This window comes from Aythya marila, assembly GCF_965140915.1.
Source record: "Aythya marila genome assembly, chromosome: 2".
In the NCBI taxonomy this organism is placed as follows: domain Eukaryota; kingdom Metazoa; phylum Chordata; class Aves; order Anseriformes; family Anatidae; genus Aythya; species Aythya marila.
This window is the reverse complement of record NC_139043.1, coordinates 55,743,644-55,765,117: the sequence shown is the minus strand read 5'-3', so window position 1 is coordinate 55,765,117 and position 21,474 is coordinate 55,743,644. Positions and strand designations below refer to the sequence as shown.

Below are 21,474 nucleotides of genomic sequence, written 5' to 3'. Positions count from 1 at the left end.
GCTCCTTTTCCTGTTTTGTCTTGTTTCTCTTCCTTCTCTGTTTCCTTTTCCTTGTCCTTTACTTTTTTTTTTTTTTTTCCTTTTCCTTTTCCTTTTTTTTTTATCTTTGGTCCATTGAATTAACTGGGGAAATTTTTGTTAATTTTTGCTTCCTTTTTGCACCATAATGGGGGTGGGGAGCAGTTAGAATTGTTCTGATAGTACGGGGAAAAAAAATGCAGTGTCAGCTGTGCAAGTTGCAGACAGGCATATGGAAATCTGCAAGCAAATGGATTTCTGCATCTGCTCAGAACCCACTGAAGACAATAGTCTTCACACAGTTTCAGCATTTGGTTGATGGATCACATTTTTTGTACTGGATAACATTAGAAGGTAAACTATGAGAACAGTCTGTCACAATGTAGCATTTTTTTTAAAGTGAGCATACATGTGTAAAAGCACGTGTATATCTGATAGGCTATAAAAACTTCATAGGCCTTTTCAATATCACTATTTTAATTTCATCCACAGGTAATTTAATGCTTTTCTGTTCATGGAGAACCCTGAGGAGATAAGAGGGTTGCTTGAATATAAAAAGTGATATAGTTTATATTTCTTGTTCAAGGAAATCAGCTTTCTATTAGTTGAATAAGGGGAAAACTCATAAAAGAATTGGGAAAATTGTTTAAGAGAGAAATCATTTTAAAATTCTATATAAAATGTAATCAGATAGCTAAGTATCTGGCATGTATGGATGAAAGGCATGTACATGTATATTTACAAATAGAAAATATTATGTATGTGTCAAGAAGAGTCATTGATAAAGGCCAAACTTCAGGTCTATGCCAAGTATATTGGAGTCTGTGGTTAAGCTATTACTGATTTTTTCAGTAACATTTTGCTATATGTGGAACCTTGTCTGATCCACCATAGCATTCTCTATGGTTCCTAAATATCTGGCTGTTCTATATGAATGCTGATGTTTCCTTGCAAATAAAATTTCTTGTTGCCCTGGAAAGCAATCAGCTGTGATCACAGATGATTTCTGTAAATATTTGGAGCCTCAGTTGGAGCAGAGATAGCTTTTTCCAGATAAGCGCGTAATTAAAACATTTAGATGTTCAATTATGTTGGATCCAAGCTACTAAGTATATTGTGCACAATCAAGAATTTTTCAGTATTTCAAATATATAACTTAAATATGTAATTTCTATATAATGAAATGTGTGTCTTAAATTTATTATTTGGTATGGTTATATATTAGATTATTGTTGGGGAGAGGGAAACAGTGTTTACAAGCCTTCAGTGAAAGGGAAGGTAATACAAGACCTACTGAAGAAGGAACTTCATTTTCATACATGTATATGTCATCCTCTTCTTCCGCTTCTGTAGAGATTTCTGTGCATGGTCTGATTTCTTGAAGCTTAAAAGACTGTGCAGGAGAAACAGGTTTGTGGAAATACACATTTTTCTGCGTTTATTTTTCATGAATCCTATGGCTGCTGACACTGGAAAGAGTTTTGTGAAAGCAAGGGTCTGTTGGACATTTGCTAGCAGAAAGCCAGTGAGGTGGCTGGTACAAATAATTGTGTTGTTTCCCCACAGCACTTAGGGTACTATTTGCATGGGATATGCACTGCAAAGATAATTGGAAATTTTGATAGAAATAATGTCCCTGCAATGAGTTATGGAGCTTTAATGATGGCTATTTAGGTCCTGAGATGAGAAGGAAAGTGTCACACCATGTGGTTATGAGGAAATTAATTAACAAATAAATAAATAAAATCACATTCAAGAATTTTCTACTTCTGGGATTTGGAAGTTTCTTGTCAGTCTAGCATGATCTTTATTCACCATCTTTACCATACTTTTAAAATAGTATTTTATATATTATTTAAAATCCAACTTGTGACCCTTATTCATAAGTATAAGCGGGATATTTATCTTTTCTCAGGACCAAGCTGTAACTTTTGCTGTAATTTAGCCTATTATGTCCTATATCTTATTATTAAATAACACATGGGTGTTTTATGATAGATGAAATCACTTAAGCACTGTTGAGTAATGTGGTGTTTTAAATCACATTTCAATTGAGAGATTACAAATAAGGACTTTCAATGCTTCAAAATTCTTCTGTCAGTCACGGTGTAACCAAACTTCATTCTGCTATAATGTGACAATGAATGGCAGTATTTGAATTTTCTAATGCACAAGTGCTGAAATGTTGAAAAAGCAAGAAACATAATGTTAACCTAAACTACAGTCACAGTAGTGTTTGTTATTCAGTTATCCAAAGACATGTTTAAGTTTAAGCAGAAGTTTTCTAATGGGATTCTTAAATTTAAACACAGCTTATATATTTCATAATAATAAACAAATTATCTAGAATGTGTGGTGAAACATTGAACTGTTACTTGTCCATTCAGGAGACACCTTTTGAAAGCAAAATTAAAAAGAATATTGGTTAGAAATGCAGTTACCCATAACTTTCCAGAGTTCAGATGTAAATAGCCAAAGAAGCTTCTATCAAGAGAGAGCTACATTCTTGAAAATGGAAGTAATTATTTCACAAATATATGTCTTTTTGAATTCTTCACACCAGTCTTTTCAGGAATTGTAACATTCAGTTTATTGCTGCAGTGATTAGAGAGGGATCTTCAGTACTCCTTTTCCTGTCTGTCCAAGGACAGGAGCCAGCAGGATGCAGAAGAGGAAAGTGGGGGAAATTACTCTTGAGAGAACTAAGTTGGATCAGTTAAGGGTATGTTGAGAATTCAAGCACTGAAAAACCGATGGGAGAAAGAAAGGTAAAGTTTTAACAGTAACGGTCAAGGGCTGCATGCCTCTTCTGTCTATTCAGCTAAGTTATAATGAAAATTCACCTTATTTTTCGGTCAAGATAGTCCAGGAAATGGTTTCCTAAGATTCAAACTAGTACACTGAAAAGCATTGATGACCATTTTTCCTCAAGATATCCTTCCAAATAAACTTTTCAAACTGTGGTACTTTTCTCATTAATTCTAAAAATCATAGCATCATTGCTAAAGTATTCTTTAGAAGAATTAAATAGAAGTAAAGAATTCATTGCTAAAATAAAAGGTCAGGCAGTAGGCTGATTTTTTTTTATATATTTTTTTTTTGGTGGATATGTTCCAATGATAAGCTAAAATGAACTGAAGGTCACTTTAAGATGCATGCAAGTGAGCTTTCCAGTTTTACAATACCAGGTGATATATAGAATCATTTAATGGTTTGGATTTGAAGAGACCTTTAAAGATCATCAAGTCCACCCCATCTGTCATGGGCATACACATCTCTCACTAGATCAGTTTGCCCAGAGAGCTGTCCAACTTGCACTTGAACACTTCCAGGGATGGGGCATCCACAACATCTCTGAGCAACCTGTTCCAGTGTCTCACCACCCTCAAGAGCGTCCTCCTTATATGTGATCTAAATCTACCTTATTTCAGTTTAAACCATTACCCCTTGCCTACAAGGGCACTACAGGCCCTTTTAGAAAGTCCCTTTGCCCATATTTTATTTATAAATACTGTATATATATACATATATATATACTGTAAATTATTTTATCTCCTTTGTTCTTGAATTTAATGTTCCTCAATCTAAATTGTACTCCAATTGCCATCTGTTAGACTAGACATGTAAATGATCCAAGTCTTCCTTTGTATGGCTGTACTGTGTCTCATTATTTATTGTTCCTTCCAGTATATGATGATTTTTAAATTCTTGTTCCTATTAGTACCCATATGCAGTCATTTTCTACATTAGATCTCAAATCTGATTTAAGCTTTTACCATACAGGTACTGTTTTTCACCATAACAATGTTCTATGTTGCTACACTTTTTTTTTTTTTTTTTTTTTTTTTTAAAGTGATCTATGTTCTGTTTCTTGAGATACTCTTGAAATTAGCTTTTCACAACTGTGTTGTATGTTTTGAAATCATCTTGAATAATTTTGGTAAGAACTCTTCTGTTTATCACATCATTAAACCACCTAAGGCTTCCAACAAATCATGTAGGAACAACCATGTGATTTCATTATCACTTCTCTGATAACAGAATATTCTCTGAAAACTTTCATTTGGTCACATCTTTACACTGTATCTTGTAAAGCACCTGAATAATTTATTATATATTTAATTTATATATGATAAACTTATGTTCAGTATCACAGTAAGTTCACAGAATAAGTAAGAGATTTTCCTCTTCATGAACTATCACAACAGTGCATAAACACAAAGAGAAGTGCACAGTTTCATTGTCTCAGATGATAATGTCTGTAAGAATTAAAAAGGAAAATATCCAACCAGTTACCAACCAGTGGATGGTAACTAAATTTAAAAATGTGTTGTTATCTTGATGAAGAAACAGTGAAAAGAAAAAAAAAAAAAAAAAAAGTAAAAGGAGGAAATAACTGAAGCAATAGTTGAAATATGTTTTGGGATTGATTAATTCCACACCTAAATACAATTAATAAACTTACTGACTTTGATTTCAGTAGAGTTTGGTCCATAAGATCATTCTTTGTTTACTCTTTTTGTTTGGTTAGTTATTTCCTCAGGACATTGGATTTTTCTGATCTGAAACCATTTGCTATATTAGTGAGATGAGAGCAATAGAATTCTTATCACCAGAGTATTTTTATTGCAAAATTGACATTTGCAAATCTCAGGCGAGATTGTCAAAACACTCATTAACTTCAATGGAGCCTTTATTTCCCATTTTTATAAACCAACTGTAACTCCTTTGAACTCTGTAGCTGAATTAGTTTCAAACTGCTACATATATTTTGAAACTTGTGTATATATATATATTCTCCACATAGAAGAGTAGATTTATATATATATAGTTATAAAGGAGGGGGGAGAAAAGGGTACCGTGTGCTGTAATTTTTTTTTTTTTGACATCATTTGTATACATCAGATTTTCTGTCTACAACATTGCTTCAAAAAAAAAAAAATGTTTAATGACATTGCTAATGACTGTTGAGGTACCATCCCACACAATTCAACAGAAATTGAAATACCAAGTATGTTCTTATTGGAAAATAAAATTGGAGATCTCATAATATGAGGTGATTACCATTGCAATTTTTATCCTCCCTAGAAGGCAGTCCACTTTAAAATGGTCTGTCTTGTATAGTTTCTTGAGTGATTTGTAGTGTAGCATATTGTAGAGCACATTGCAGTAATCTAATTTGAAGTGACAAATGATAGTAAATGATGATAGTAAAAATCATGATGTCTAGTAAAGAGGCAGCTATCATAAGGCTGACATGTGGGAAAGAAATGCGTTCTTGAATGTTGATGCAATACAGTTGTAAAATGGTAGGTAGAAATCCAAAAGGACCTGCAGGCATCATTTCTTAACAAGTGCAAAGCACCCAGCAGCAGAGGAAGATGGATATAATTTTTATTGCATCTTGAAATTACTTCACCCTGCCTTTGTCATAGGTATTGCCTTACACTTATGTTAACTGAGCTTGTGGCTATCACATCCTTCCATGTTATCTGAATGCTAAATATACACATCTGGTTTTAACAAGTTACAGATGTGAGAATTTTCAGCAGTTTAGTACTGGTTATCAGCACAGATCACTTATCCTCAGTCCTCTGCCTACAAGTTCACAAAAAGTCTACTAAACAGAAAGAGACTTGGTACATGATGAGCAATATTTTGGATAAAGAGTAATTAGGCTCCATGATGTTAGTGATCAATAAGACAGTCATCTAGAAGAAATGTCATCAGCTTGAGGATTAGAGCTTCTGAAGTGTTGATGTTGCTTATGACTGACAGACAGAATGGACTCCAAATATCGGAGTGGACTTGCAGTCTTTACTTCTGGATTTGTAAATAATGATGGTCATCAAAGGAATATGACTTATTTGAGATGACCAGGTTTTCTCAAAGTTATCTTCTCTGAGACTTCAATCAAGAACCACTGTGTGGGTGAGTATGATGAAAGTCATCATTACCAGATGATATTAATCAAAATTGTCAGCCAAATTTAAGGTCATGAAAGTGTGTCCATTAAAAAAGCCTCTGAGCTTTCACCAGAGACAGAGAGAGGATGGTTTCTGAGAAAGAAATCTCTTTTCTGATTTCTTGAGTGAAAAAAAAAGTAAAAATCTTAATACTATAAGCCCATTAATACTTAAAAAGCAGAACCATAATGGTGTTAAATGTATCTGAAGATTAAAGAAAAAAAGAAAACAACAACAAAAAAGTTTATGCTTGTGAAATTTATGGATCATATTTTCTAAAGTTTATTTTCAAATTTTATTTCTAATTAATTAACACTACTAAATCTTACTTGACTTTTCTGTAAGAAGCAAGTTTTCTTGCTTGAGTGAGCACCAATCAAATGAATTAGGAAACACCATTTCATTGCAATGACATATTTACAGTATATATTAATTGTGTTTCACTAAAAAAAAAGCAAAATGGTTCACTAATAAAATAATTCATTAATAATGATTGGTAATGATTCAATAATAAGTAAAATGGATTTTAAATTTCTCTAACCACTAACTACAGGAAAAACTGACTGTCAGTGATACAGAATAGTTGTAAATACTATCACCAGCATAACAAAATAGGCTAAGTATTAAGTGGGAAAAATCTCTTGCATTAATATTTGATTAGATAATTTGAATAGCTAGTGATTATTGAATCGTTACTAATTACATCATCATGATTAGTTAGTGGGCAGGACTGTAAAAGAGGCATTGCAATGGAATGGTGTTTTGAAAAGAATAAATTATGAATGTCACTTTAATTGCCTTTCGAGGAAATAGGTGGTCATTTCCTTTTTTTTATGTTATTTTTAGATTAATCTTCATCTCGCTATAATATCTGTCTGTGGGGGAGAAAGTGCTTCAGCACAGAGTAATACATAGACTAATTTAGATGGACTCTTTTTTTTTCTATATTTGTATCAAATATTTTACCAGTTTGGAGTTAATAAGATTGGTCCTACTAAATAACCTCATACATTCTATTAATAATCTATGATTACTGATACGATTTTTACAAAGCAAAAAACTTTTCCATAGTAATTATTCCTTTACAGCTGGAATGATTTACAGAAAATTTTAAAAAAGGAGAATGCATTTTCTAGGAATTGCATGTTAATGACTAAGTGGTCATCTGGGAGCAAATTATCTTTCTGATGACCATTAGCTGTTGTCCTCCAGTGGGAAATCTAGTTTCAATATAATGATTACTGTTAGGGAGCGCCTATGCTTCTGTGTCAATGGGAAGTATCTAGTCTCTTCTACTGAAGGCAAGTCACATCCTCTTGAAATGTGGACAGGTTGAGGCCAAGAGATGGAACAGTGTGGGACAGGTGCTAAGTTTTCAATGCACACATTACTTTTCTTCTTCCCTGTGTTACAAAGATGCTTGTTGCAAAACTGCATTGAATTCTGTTCTCTGCTTAAATCTGTGGTTCAACATTATTTGTAAGGAAAGTGTAAGGGATTCATCCCAAATTACATCACTCGCCTCAATGGCAGAACTTCTCTTCTGATACTTCACAAATAAATTATTTTCTGACAAAGAAGCTAAGAAAGTTATCTTTCTAAAAATCCACCTTTTTAGTGTAAATTAATGATAGAATAAAGTAGACTACTCCAACTTTAAATATCACTGAACTTAACTGAAATCTCTGCATAGGATTTACTTTTGGGGAAAAATGAAATCCAGTCAACCTGATTAGCAATGATGCTTTACCTAATTATGATTGTATAATTTATCTTTCACTCAAGTCAGCAGATGAGATAATTCTTGCTTCTCAATGTTATTATGATATCAAAAGGAACTTTATCACTATCCAGCCTACATTCTTAAACTACAACACTACTCAAAAGTCTCTTAGGTTTTATGAGCTAATGATATAATGAGATTGTTCATAAGCATATATTCTACATAATCATTAAGGTTTCTACTATGTACGTTTTTTTGCTCAACTGCTATGTCTTATCTCAAAGTTCTGTGGTTATGTATGAGTTTCAAATTTAAGGCAAAGCCCAGCTCCTACACTGGCTGTCTAAACTACTTTTTAATCACTACTTTTTAGACACTACTTTTTAGGCAATTTTGACCAGCCTCAAAGAAAACACTACACAATGGACTAAGGTGCAGGAATACGTTGTCATTGAAACCCAGAAAATGGTGACTGTCCCATGCAGTATCACAGAAAACAAACAACCAAAACTCCCCTAATTTGGTTTATATTGCTCTTATGCCCTTCTCTGTAAAGTTATTGCATATTTTTTTGAAATTTAAAACATACTTGGATAGCTTTTAAACATTAACTTTTAATTTCCTTTGTTTGTAATGGCTATGATAAAGATGTTACAGTAGTACTATAATTATCCTTAGATTATTAATAACCATTCTCAACATTAGCTCATTTTAATATAGTTTTATTAATTTGAATTTTAAAGGTCATAAACACAGAATGTTTTACAGATGATGCCTCTTAGCATTATAATTGGTATGTGACCTCTGTTCTTTAAAGGTGTGTTTCACTGTACAGAAGTCATATACACAGCTCTTCAGCTTCTTATACTGTCCTGAAAATTGTCTCTAAACACTAGTGTTTAGAAATAGCCATAAGTTATGCTTTCTTAAAATAATTGCCAGTATATTAGGGGAATATTCATACCAATAATTTCCAGGAGTATATATCAAATTACAGTTAACTAGGATACATTTTTCACCTCCAAATGAGATTCCTTATATGAGATTTCTGTATATTATTGACATAAAATATGCTTTTCTTTTAGATTTTGATATGTTAACTTTGATTACCACATCCTGTTCTCAGCTACATGAGAGCAATTCTATAAATCATGATAATACAAGTACTTAAGGTAGTATGAACTATTTGCATTACCATTTTTGTAACTAAAGTTGGCTGCAGTTCTCAAGCAGATTACTGACTGAATGGTACTGAAGAATGGTGTCAACTAACAAGCAGTTTCTGAAAAATTGGAACAACGAAAGAAGATGGTATTATTTTCAAACTATAAATATCTAGCTGATTTCCTTGGGAAATATTATCACATTAACATATAAGACTAAGTCTAAAAAGGAAAAAAAAAATGTTCTAGCTGTGCAGTGTTAGTTTTCTCCCTTTCTACTTAAAAGCAACCTAGATCCATCCATGAGTATGTTTCTGTATTCCTTTATACAGCGTCCACAGTAAAGCCTGAAATTCCCTCAGTGTGAGGGGAAGTGTCAGGGCTACATTGTCTGGAATCCAGTATCTTGAAAAGAGCTCCCTTCACAAATGTGAGGCCCAGTTCAAGTCTTATTGCCAATGCTGTTCCTATGGCTTTCAAATGGCTAGCCTAGGGGTCTTTCCTGGCTCAGAAATCCAAGGTGAGATTTTAAATGGCCTTTCTAACATGTTAGAACTCTTAAATGTGCAGCACTTTCTGCCAAAAAATGAGACATTGCTGTCAAAGAATGTATAATCTATATCACTCCTTTTTCAAAAACAAATTTTCAGTAAACTTCCATCCCAGGCTTTCGACCAAATTCTCATGTGGTCTCTATATAACATGGTAGGTGAATTGCTAATTTTTTGTTTCTCCTTGGAACACAGCTTGGTTAAAAAAGTGGGAGACATTATTCATGTGTTCATTGATAAACTACACTGTTTTCAGTATTAAAAATTAAAAGATGTAATCACATTAGAATCTGGTATGTCCCTAATGTGTACTACAAAGCAGTATTTCAATCTAGCCCATAGAAACTTCCCATGCATAGTGAATTTTCCTCACAGAGAAAGCCTAAATCTTTAAAGCATCAGCCTTGTGTCATTCTAATTGATTTTTGAACAAAGTTAATCCTTATTATTTCCATAAGTCACTATTATCATCAGTTGTAGGAAGCTTCTTCACAGAATACAGTACATAGTATTACAGTATATACTCATTTTTAAAAAGGGTAAAAAGGAGGACCTGTGGAACTACAGACAAATCATCCTTACCTCTGTGTCAGGTAAGAACATGGAGCAGATCCTCCCAGAAACCATGTTAAGGCATATGGAAGGCAGGGAGGTGTCCTTAGCCAGTTTGTGGATGACACCAAGCTGAGTGATGTAGTTGACACTCTAGAGGGAAGGGATGCCACACAGAGGGACCTGGACAAGTTTGAAAGGTGGACCCACATGAACCTCATGAAATTCAACAAGGCCAAGTGCAAGGTGCTGCACTGGGGCAATCCCCAACATCAATACAGACTGGGGAATATATGGGTTGAGAGTGGCCATGAGGAGAAAGACTTGGATAAAAAATTAAACATGAACTGACTATGTGTGCTTGCAACCCAGAATGTCAATTGTATCCTAGGCTGCATCAAAAGAACTGTGGCCAGCATGTTGAGGGAGGTGATTTTTCCCCTCTACTCCACTGTTGTAAGACCCCACCTCAAGTACTGCATGCAGCTCTTGGGCTCCCAGCAGAAGGACTGGAGCACCTCTCCTATGGAGAAAGTCTGAGAGAGATGCCATTGTTTAGCCTGGAGAAGAGAAGGTTTGAGGGAGATGATATTGCAGCCTTTCCTGCTTAAAGGGCCCATATAAGAAAGATGGAAAGAGACTTTCTACAAGGGCCTGCAGTGATAAGACAAGGGGTAATGGTTTAAACTGAAATAAGGTAGATTTAGATCACATATAAGGAGGACGCTCTTGAGGATGGTGAGACACTGGAACAGGTTGCTCAGAGATGTTGTGGATGCCCCATCCCTGGAAGTGTTCAAGCGCAAGTTGGACAGCTCTCTGGGCAAACTGATCTAGTGAGAGATATGCCTGTCCAAAGCAGATGGGGTGGACTAGATGACCTTTAAAGGCCTCTTCCAAACCAAATCATCCTATGATTCTACATCGGTTATCAAGACTACAATGGTAATCAGCATTTCATCCTTTCAGCAGTTTGTCATTGTTGGAGCTATGGTCTCATATGATGACTTAACATGCAATGGACTTCTTCCGTGCTGCCCACTCAAAACCATCTTACAGAACACTTTAAACTTTTATCAAAGGCCAAGATTTATTTTAATTCGGTTCAACTGTCTTTATTTTACCAATTCTTGTCTTGTCTTTTTCCACTCTCTATTTCAGAGGATAAAGTATGGACAACTGTCTATCATGATCTGCAACCGCAGACTTCTGTGGTAGGCAACAGCTTGGAAAAATTATCTGTACTGCAGCTCAACTACAGTGCAACGATGGACCAGATTTCTGCCATTACCAGTAGTGCTGAATACTGTGAGCAGTTTATCTCATATTCTTGCAAGATGTCCCGGCTGCTTAATACACCAGGTAGGCTGAGAATGGGTTATCTGTTAAATGCAGTGTCAAAGACACTGAACAAATCATCAGAGATTGCTGCTAGACCAGTCCACTCAGTGAGAGCATATCTTTGTTGTCCTTCATTACACACCTCACACAGAGGTAAATAATTGAAAACACAGAATAAATTATCTTGTTTAGAAAGTTTGCCTTTTTTCTTACTACTGTTTTTTTTTTTTTTTTTTTTTTTCACATCACAAATCTGCATGTTCTCTCAGATTGGTTGCTTCTTAAACCTCCCATTTTTGGTAAACAGGGTGGGTTTGGAAGTTTAATCATTGGAGATATTGAAATATTGCTTTGACCTTTGTCCTGCATTTTGGTCGTCTGTCTTCATATGCTACTGTCATTGAAGGAACTGGATGAATAAGTATTGGAATTTTCCAACTAATATCTCTGAAACAGTTTTCTTAAACATGGAGTATTTTTAGTGATAATTAAAATTATTTGTGCGCCTTACACACTGGTATGGTCAGTAATGTGGTTGTGTGAGAAATACAATATGCCAGGTTAGAGTCATTATAAGTTTTTCATTTTGATCTGTAGCTTTACTGGAAAAGAACAGTCCTAGTAATGCTATATGTACCTTCTCAACAACTCTTACCTATAACTGATAAAACTATTACTGGTTGCAGAATCAGTAAAACAGCATATAAAGAAGGAATTATTTTTAGAAACTATTAATATGCACCTAGTACTGTATCTATGCTCTAATTGTGTATGATAGCATTTGATGTTAAGTAAATCTCTAATGGCAATTCATGAAGACTGGGTTCTATGTGGAAACACAAAATATTTTTTGTGATTGTGAAATAAGTACATTGTGATATAAGCAGTTCAATGTGTTTCAGATGAAGCTAATGGCTTACAGTGTTATACATTAAGCTCCTTCCTCTCATGAATTTATTTTGGCATATTTTCTTTTGGTGGTATAGATAAGGATTCATTTGGCATGCACGCGTGTCTTATCACAATTTCCATAAGCGTTTCCTTAGTTAATAGATACTGTAATGCTTGTTACTCCTCTCCTTCCTCCCTGCTGTTTTTGAAATATTTCTAATGCATGGTTTGTCTCTGTTGCTATTATTTTGCTTAATTTAGCATAGCAAAGAGACTCTGCAAAGTGGGAAATAATTTCTTCTTTCTTGGGACTTAATGTATAGGAGATTCTGAATCATGTTCATAATTAGAAGTACTGTGATTAGATTCTGCCAGTGCTATTTGCACATGCTTCAAAAGTGTAGCGTATGGATATATTTTTGGGCAGGTAATTAGAAGGTAAGTTTACTTGAGGACTTGAGCTACAGATAATGTACATAGAAACTCATGGTTTACACAGAGTACAGTGTTAGATTTTCTTCCGTTGAATGAATAGGACTATTATTTCAGGACCAAATTATATTTGTTAGTATATGCTTATATTGTAGTAAAAGAAATATATACTGTAATTGCAGTTGTTTCCAGCTGCTTCCAAATTTAAAGCAATTAAGCAGCACACAAATTTATTTTAGGAACAGTTTAAAAAAAAAAAAAAAAAGGAATAATCAATTCCATATATTTCCATATATGTACATTTTTTAATTTCTCAGAAATGGGTGTATATTGGGTGTATTTTGCGGATACCTCTTTCTCCATGTTTTCACCTTTTGTATGGAAAGGGAAATTAAACTCTTTATAAAATGGTTTCTTGCTCTGGAAAGTGAGTTTCTGGAGGTATTTTACAAAGTGTTTGTTGTTGTTATTTGTTTGTTTCCTGTGAGTGGAAGAAAGAAACTATTGTTTCTTTTCCCAAGACAGATAACTTTAACCTAAATAGTAGCAACTAATCACACTGTAGTGTTTGCATAACACCTCTAATGGTTTTTACACATAGCACAGCAGTGATTTGTGTGTTAGTGAGGGAGAGGCCAACACATTTTCTTTCTTTACTATGTTTTGTATTCTTGGCTGTTGTCTATGACATCTAAGCTAAGGAACTAGTTTTTCATATCCTTTTTTTTTGTTTGTTTGTTTGTTTTCCCCCCTTGGAGAGAACAGCTCCAAGTACTTACATAGCTTCTTCCACTACAGAGCTTTCTGTATAAATCATTCCAGTATTGTACCCGCTCCCCCCCCCCCCCAAAAAAAAAATAATATAAATAAATAAACAAAACAAAACAGGAAATAAAATGACATTTTGTATTCCTCAGAAAGTGGAATTCAGACTATTTTGAAACCAGTGGTAAAATCTCTACAGACTTCATAGGATCAGGACACCATTTGTGGCCTTGATCATAGATACTTTTCTAAGTCAGAACTCTCCCTTTACACTTTTCATACATTTCAGTAACCATTTAGAATACACTAGTCCTTTCGTTTTAAATTGCATCAAAGAGAACAGAAAACTGAGAAGAGAGTGCAGCAGCTCAACTTTTTCACTTTTTTGCCTCTTGGGTATCACATCAATTATGTGATAAAAACATGATCCTTTCTCAGGCAGAAACTGCTCAGTTAACATAATTTAAACACAGTCAGGACTGAAGCAGTTTGTTGATCCATTAATGACAAGTAATTAACTAAACACTAGTGAACTAAGGCTTTTGCTTCCTTAGTTATGCATTTCCTGTCAAGGTCGTTGAAGTATATACAATGGCAGTAATACATGTTTTGCTGCTAATAATAGCTTAAATAGTTTTGTTGTTTTGTTTTGATTTTTTTTTTTGATTACTTATTAATGCACTGGAAACTGCATTGGAGGTCTATATTTGAGGAAAGCTTTCCTATTTATAAACATATTTTGTTGGGGGATGTGTGGCTGCAGGCATAGAGGTCCAAGAATTCTCATTTATCAGTTGCTTTGAGAGCAACACATTTTGCTCTCATTCTGTACAAACTAAAAATTGTCAGTATTTGGAGTCTCTATTTCTTGGAGTCTGTGTCTTTTAGTCTTAATCATGTACTTTCATGAAGCCAAATGACACAGACATTGCACAGAATAAATCACTGAAAGCATTGGGAGTGATTTTACATGTCACAATGCCATTGCCTTTCCACTTAGGCAAAGGAAAGCCATATATTTCATGTAAATTCAGAAGAAAATTCAGAGATTTCATGAGAGACTTCTGAAAACATACCTGAAATCAGGTCTCTCATAAAATCATAGGATAATTCAGGTTGGAAGGGACTGATGGAGGTCATCAAGTTCAATTTTCTGCTCAAAGCAGAATGAAAGTGCTTGCCTAGCAGTAAATAAAGACTGTCAGGAATTTGTTCTTCTTCCTTACTTTTTGTTTGGTTTCACTTGGTTTGGTTTTGATCTTTCAGCCTAATATCTTTTAAATTATATGCAGACCTAGGGGTCTACTTCAAAATCTTAACAAAAGATCACCAGAAAAAAAATCAATCAAGACAGCTTGGTAACTTTCTTAAGAAAGCACAAAACCAGACAACTCTGCTGAAAATACACCATTTTCTTATCACAGGAAACTATATAATTATAGGTGTATTGTAAACTTCTGGGAAAGACATTTTCAAATGGGGAACCTATAGTGGACACAGTTGTCTCATAGACTTTATGTCAATTAACTAAGTATTGAAGAGATCTCTGTTCAGTTCTTGACTGATGGAGATTTTCTCTGTAACTTTAAGATTTTTTTTTTTCATTTCAGTCAACATTAGGCTGATGTATCTTATTCTCTGTATTGTTTATTTAGATAAGTGTTTTTTTTTTTTTTTTAAATACAGCAATTGCTTTGTGAATATACAGTTATTAGCACAATAAAGGCTTGATCTTGGCAATACAAGTAACTATTACTGTTAATATATGAATAAAATGATAAACCCATGGACCATAATTCCAACTTAATAACAGCATGCATGTATATGTAAATTTTGAAGAAAAAAAAAAAAAAAAAAAAAAAAAAAAAAAAAAAACAACTCCAGACTGTTTTGCTCCTTTAAATTTACATTTCTCATATCCTCATTTCTTCGTTACCTTGGAAACTTTCCTTTTTGAGTAGAAAATGATATGTTTAGTACTGAAGACAAGCTAGCTGTTTTCTGAGTTCTCAATGCCCATACACATTCCAGTTGGTATGAGAGGTAACAGGACATTTCCTTCATTTCCAAACTGGAACTTGGATATAGAAGGAAGTTCTTTTGTGCCCACTGGTTAAAGAGAATGAAAGAAGCAAAGAAGGGTATAGAATCACAGTGCTTTTAGAGGAAAAACATCTTTTTATTTGCTATAAGAAGGAAAATTATATACAAGATAGTGAAATAATATGTTGATAGACTGCAGAATACTAGTTAATAAAATTATATATTTTCACGCACTGTTGTCATTAGACTTTGAGATAACACCTGCTTGCTACTTCCTTGGTATTAAACTGTCCATGGGACACTGATCTCAGCCCCTGAAATAGGGAGGGAACAGCATGCTGGTTCTGCCATTCTTTGCTTCCCCCTGGGAATGACAACCTGAAGGGAAGAGGGCTGCTGTGTTCACAGTCTTTGAGTCTGTCATTTCCCAGAACTGTAGGAGCTGTAACAAATAATCAGAGTGTGGGAGCTAAAAGCACAGATATACAGAACAAGATCTGTTCGTGTTGTGTACCAATTTATATTGCTATTCACTAAGCAAGAAAAAAAAAAAAAAAAGTGAAGCCTGTGGGCAGCATATGAAAAGCATAAAGCAGAGTTACTACAGCACATGAATTACTGCTTTATGCCTGTTTTCTTTGGAGTAAATAAGACAGCAGCTTCATGAATTCAGGAGTTTAGCAGGTGGAACAGAGAACTTAATTTGTTCAGTTGTTTTAGTTACAATAAGCTAGTTGAAATACCAGTAATAAACAAAATTTATAGGTAGACTGAAATAAAAACAAAGTTAAAAGTTGAAGTATGGTATTTTTATTAAGTAGCCATCCAAATCAGAACTTAGTATCTAAATTTCCGCATCTCTAGACATTAACTGAAGTAGAGTGGTAGTTGCAGTTGTAATACCTGTTTAACAAGAGTTTCTCAAAAATAGTCTGCAGGACTGCAGAACTCTTCTTCTCTTAGTGATGAGTGGAAGCTGCTCCAAATGTAGCTCAGACGTTAGCACGCAATTTTTACTGCTCTTTCACAAAACATGCTTGTAAACTTTCACGTCCAGATTTAAGAAATTTACTGATTGTTCCCTTCCTCTCTATTACTATTCTAGAATATCACCTGCTAGTGATTTTTTCAAGCACAAGAGTGGCAGAAGCAATGTCCTTGCCCATCACTTTGGTTTACACACTCGTGTTGTAAGCATGAGTGGAAACAAACAACTTTTGGAGGCTACATTTTTCTTTGTTGTTTGTCAAAAGTAATAGTAGCTCATTATAGCCCTGAAAATATTAGAAATCCTTTATGGGAAGCATAACTGTAGTGCTCTAAGACTTAGTTTGTTTACCACATCTTTTTAAGAAAAGGTGTTGTATCTGAATTTTAAATTTAACTCTGTAATTGTAACAGAATGTTCCAAAAAAATTTTTTTTTTTTTTTCTTAAATTCACTCTCTCTCTAAATGTGTTCTGCCTACTACGGAAGAAGATTCACTACCTTTAGTTCTTAAAAGAAAGACAGAAGAACCTGTCCTCTGGAAAGAGTCCTCTGGACTTGTTCTAACAGGTCCACATCTTTCTTGTGCTGGGGGCCCCAAACATGGATGCAGTACTCCACGTGTGGCCTCACAATGTCAGAGCAGAGGGGCACAATCATCTCCCTCCACCTGCTGGTCACTCCTCTGTTGATGCAGCCCAGGATGCAGTTGGCCTTCTGGGATGAAAGCATGCAGTGCTGGCTCATGTTGAACTTTTCATCCACCAGAATCCCCAAGTCTCTCTCTGCAGGGCTGCTCTCAATGAGTTCTTCTCCCAGTCTGTACTCATGTCTGGGATTGCTCTGACCTAGGTGTAGCACCTTGTACTTGGACTTGTTGAATCTCATGTGGTTCACACGGGTCCACTTCTCTAGATAGTTCAGGTCTCTTTAAATGTCATCCCTTCCTTCTGTTGTATCAACTGCATCACTCAGCTTAATGTCATATTTAAATTTGCTGAGTGTGTACTCAATCCCATTGTCTGTGTCATTGATAAAGATACTGAAAAGCATTGGTCCCAAGACAGACCCCTGAGGGACACTGCTCATCATCCATCTCCACCTGGACATAGAACCATTGACCACCACTCTCTGGGTGTGGCCATTGAAGTAATTCCTTATCCACCAGATGGTCCACCCTTCATATGTGGAATTGTATTAAAGGCCTTACAGAAGTCCAAGTAGATGACATCAGTTGGTCTTCCCTTCTCAACTGATGCAATTGAGATGCAGGCAGCCACCAGATTGGTCATGCACAATTTGTCTTTGGTGAAGCCATGCTGGCTGTCCCATATCCCCTCCTTGTCCTGTATGTGCCTTGACATTGCCTCCAGGAGGATCTATTCCATAATCTTGCTAGGCACAGAGGGGAGGCTCACTGGTCTATAGTTCCCTGGGTCCTCCTTTCTATTCTTTTTAAAAATGGGAATATTTCCCTTTTTCCAGTCACTGGGGACTTTGCCTCACTGCCATGATTTTTTTAATACGATGGAGAGTGGTTTGATGACTACATCAACCAATTCCCTCAGGACCCTGGGATGCATGTCATCAGGCCCCATAGACTTGTCATTGTTAAGGTGTGTCAGGAGATCCCAAACTTGCTCTTCATTTACAGTGGGAGGGACTCTGATCTCCCAGCCCCTGCATGGAGGTTTAAGGACTCAAGAGATGTGGGAAGCCTGACCAGTAGTGAAGACCAAGACAAAGAAGTTGTTAAGTACCTCAGCCTTCTCCACATCTGTTGTTACCAGTTCTCCATCTTCATTTGTCAGAGGGAATATGCTCTGCTTAGTGATGACACTCATTTCTTGAGGCTGTACCTTTTACTGAAGGTTATATCTAGGGTTTCCTAAATTATAACCTGGGCTTTCCCAGCTGACTGTCTGGGGCATTGAGCTTTCTCTTCTATATTATGTTGTACACTTAGAAAGCCTTTCTGCCACTCAGGAGTCTCTTTAAATGTCTCTTTTGGTCTCTTTTAGTTATTGACTGGAAGTACTGGAACCATCTTGTTAAATCATCTTGTTAAAACTACTTTCTGTTATTAGTAATGTTATCAGATCCCACCCCCTATATTATACATGTTTTTCATAACAAGTCCATTAGATAAATCCCTGGAACACAGAAGAATGTGTAAAAATTGAATATGGATATGGCATGATTATTAACATCTGTTTGGCAGTTTGTGGTATGAAAAGCCTGAAACACATCTAATTCCAGGAACATTGTTTTTTTCACTACATTTTTTATGTATGCTTTATATTATTCATCAAATCAGTCTATTTAAATGCTTTTTAGACTTCTCTCAAAATGAGTGCCTGAAACAGTTTTCCCTTTTCATCTTGTGAATAATACGGCATATATTTTCCCTAGTTTTTCTCATTTTGTTTATAATATAGCCAATTCTTTCCATGAATTCCCTTCAGTGATTTCATACTCTGTCTGCATGCATTTGATAATGTTAAAACAGTGTCTTGCTTAGACCAGACAATGTTGCCCAAGTGTGTATGAGGAGGGAGTTTCACTACAGGGAGTATGCAAAATTTATGACATATTTTAAATTCAGCTTAGCATAACATCCTTGCCACTATTTGGGTAATGAGAGTGCATTGTCCCTTTGAACTTTTGTGCCTTTATGTGTTTATGACTGTAGCCATGGGTATCTCTAGATTTGCACAAGTAAATCTATATGCATATGAGAATTTATATAAAAGGAGATGGTCTCCAGACAATGGTAACTTCTTAGAAGGAATACTGCAGCATGATCCTTTTTGATGCATCATTTGAAATGATTTGTTATATGAGATCTCTTTAGTGTGAGAAGGTGAATAAAAGTAATCTCTGTTTTTCTGTAAGCTAGAAATTTTAATGAAAAGACATTTGGAAAATGACTCACAATCAGTTCCTTTGATTCTTGGAATAAGGAGTGGGAAAGGTATTTCACTTGATTAATAGGAATAGGAATAAAAATCAATAGCCATGTTTTCTGGAAAAAAATGGATCTGCAGATTAAAAAATAAAAGAAAAAAGGGATGCTTACTGCATCTACTGGTGGAAATTAAACTTTGAACCTGAACATTTATTGGCATATGCAATGATGAAAACAGAGCCTCTAGCAAGATGCAGAAGATTGAGGCGCACCTGGGGGACAAAGCAGTCATTGGTCCCAGCCAGCATGGGTTTGTGAAGGGTAGGTCCTGCCTAACTAACCTGATTTCCTTTTATGATAAGATCACCCGTATGGTGGACCAAGGGAAACCAGCTGATGTGATTTTTTTGGACTTCAGCAAGGCTTTTGACACGGTTTCCCATAGGATCCTACTGGACAAAATGTCCACCATACAGCTAAATAAAAACATCATACGATGGGTGAGCAATTGGCTAACGGGCAGGGCCCAAAGGGTTATGGTAAATGGAGCTGCGTCAGGCTGGCGGGCGGTCACCAGTGGGGTCCCTCAAGGCTCCATTTTAGGACCGGTACTTTTCAATATTTTTATAAATGATCTGGATGTAGGAATAGAGGGTATTTTGAGCAAGTTTGCTGATGACACCAAACTTGGAGGAGTTGTGGACTCAAATGAGGGCGTAAAGGCCTTGCAGAGGGATCTGGACAGGTTGGAGAGCTGGGCGATCACCAACCGCATGAAGTTCAATAAGAGCAAGTGCCGGGTCCTGCACCTGGGACGGGGAAACCCTGGCTGCATGTACAGACTGGGCGATGAGACGTTGGAGAGCAGCCTAGAAGAGAGGGATCTGGGGGTCGTGATAGACAGCAAGTTGAATATGAGCCAGCAGTGTGCCCTGGCAGCCAGGAGGGCCAATTGTATCCTGGGGTGCATCAAGAACGGCATCGCTAGTAGGTCAAGGGAGGTGATTGTCCCGCTCTACTCTGCGCTGGTGCGGCCTCACCTCGAGTACTGTGTGCAGTTCTGGGCACCACAGTATAAAAAGGACATGAAACTGTTGGAAAGTGTCCAGAGGAGGGCTACGAAGATGGTGAAAGGCCTGGAGGGGAAGACGTACGAGGAACGGCTGAGGTCACTGGGCCTGTTCAGCCTGGAGAAGAGGAGGCTGAGGGGAGACCTCATCGCAGTCTACAACTTCCTCGTAAGGGGTTGTCAAGAGGCAGGAGACCTTTTCTCCATTAACACTAGTGACAGGACCCGCGGGAACGGGGTTAAGCTGAGGCAGGGGAAATTTAGGCTGGACGTCAGGAGGGGGTTCTTCACAGAGAGGGTGGTTGCACACTGGAACAGGCTCCCCAGGGAAGTGGTCACTGCACCGAGCCTGTCTGAATTTAAGAAGAGATTGGACTGTGAACTTAGGCACATGGTCTGAACTTTTGGGTAGACCCGTGCGGTATCGAGAGTTGGACTTGATGATCCTTAAGGGTCCCTTCCAACTCAGGATATTCTATGATTCTATGATTCTATGAAATGCACTCCAGCATTTCAGAAGCAGCAGCTAAAGATTTGGAATCAGCTTTCAACTTAGCTGAAAGAGCATAATGAGTTTCAGAAAGTGGCAGCTGGTAAATACATGCTGCTATCTCAGTTGTACTAGAACAGACCCACTATAGTAGTTTTTAATGGAACGCTACTCCCATACTGCATTGCAAAAATAGCTGGAATGCTTTGGTAGTCAGCATAGACTTTATAAAGCAAACCTAAGCTCCACAACCAATACTGGGGTTTTACTTGCAGCTTGTTAAGATCCTGTGCATTGCAACAATTGTTAAGACAATGATGATCATCACGCTTTGTTTAAACTGCAGATATGCAATAGATACTTGTAACTTATAACATTGTCGTGGTTTAACCCGGCTGGCAGCTAAACACCACGCAGCCGTTCGCTCACCCTCCCCCCTCCCTCTCTGGGACGGGGGAGAGAAATGGAAAGTGAAGCCCGTGAGTTGAGATAAAGACAGTTTAATAAGACAGGAAAATAATAATAACAAAATAATAATAACAATAATAACAATAATGTAACAATGGTGATAATAG

General features: G+C 36.2%; 1 protein-coding gene across 1 annotated transcript in view; it reads left to right on the top strand.

Moving 5' to 3' along the window:
- The window catches only part of CNTNAP2 (contactin associated protein 2), a gene marked incomplete at both ends in the record, with an annotated part of 1,134,939 nt that overhangs the window by 795,359 nt on the left and 318,106 nt on the right, over positions 1-21,474 (top strand). The window contains one exon of the mRNA XM_082753539.1: positions 11,135-11,335. Within this exon, the coding sequence (XP_082609665.1) occupies positions 11,135-11,335 (201 nt within the window). The remainder of the gene's footprint in view (positions 1-11,134; positions 11,336-21,474) is intronic.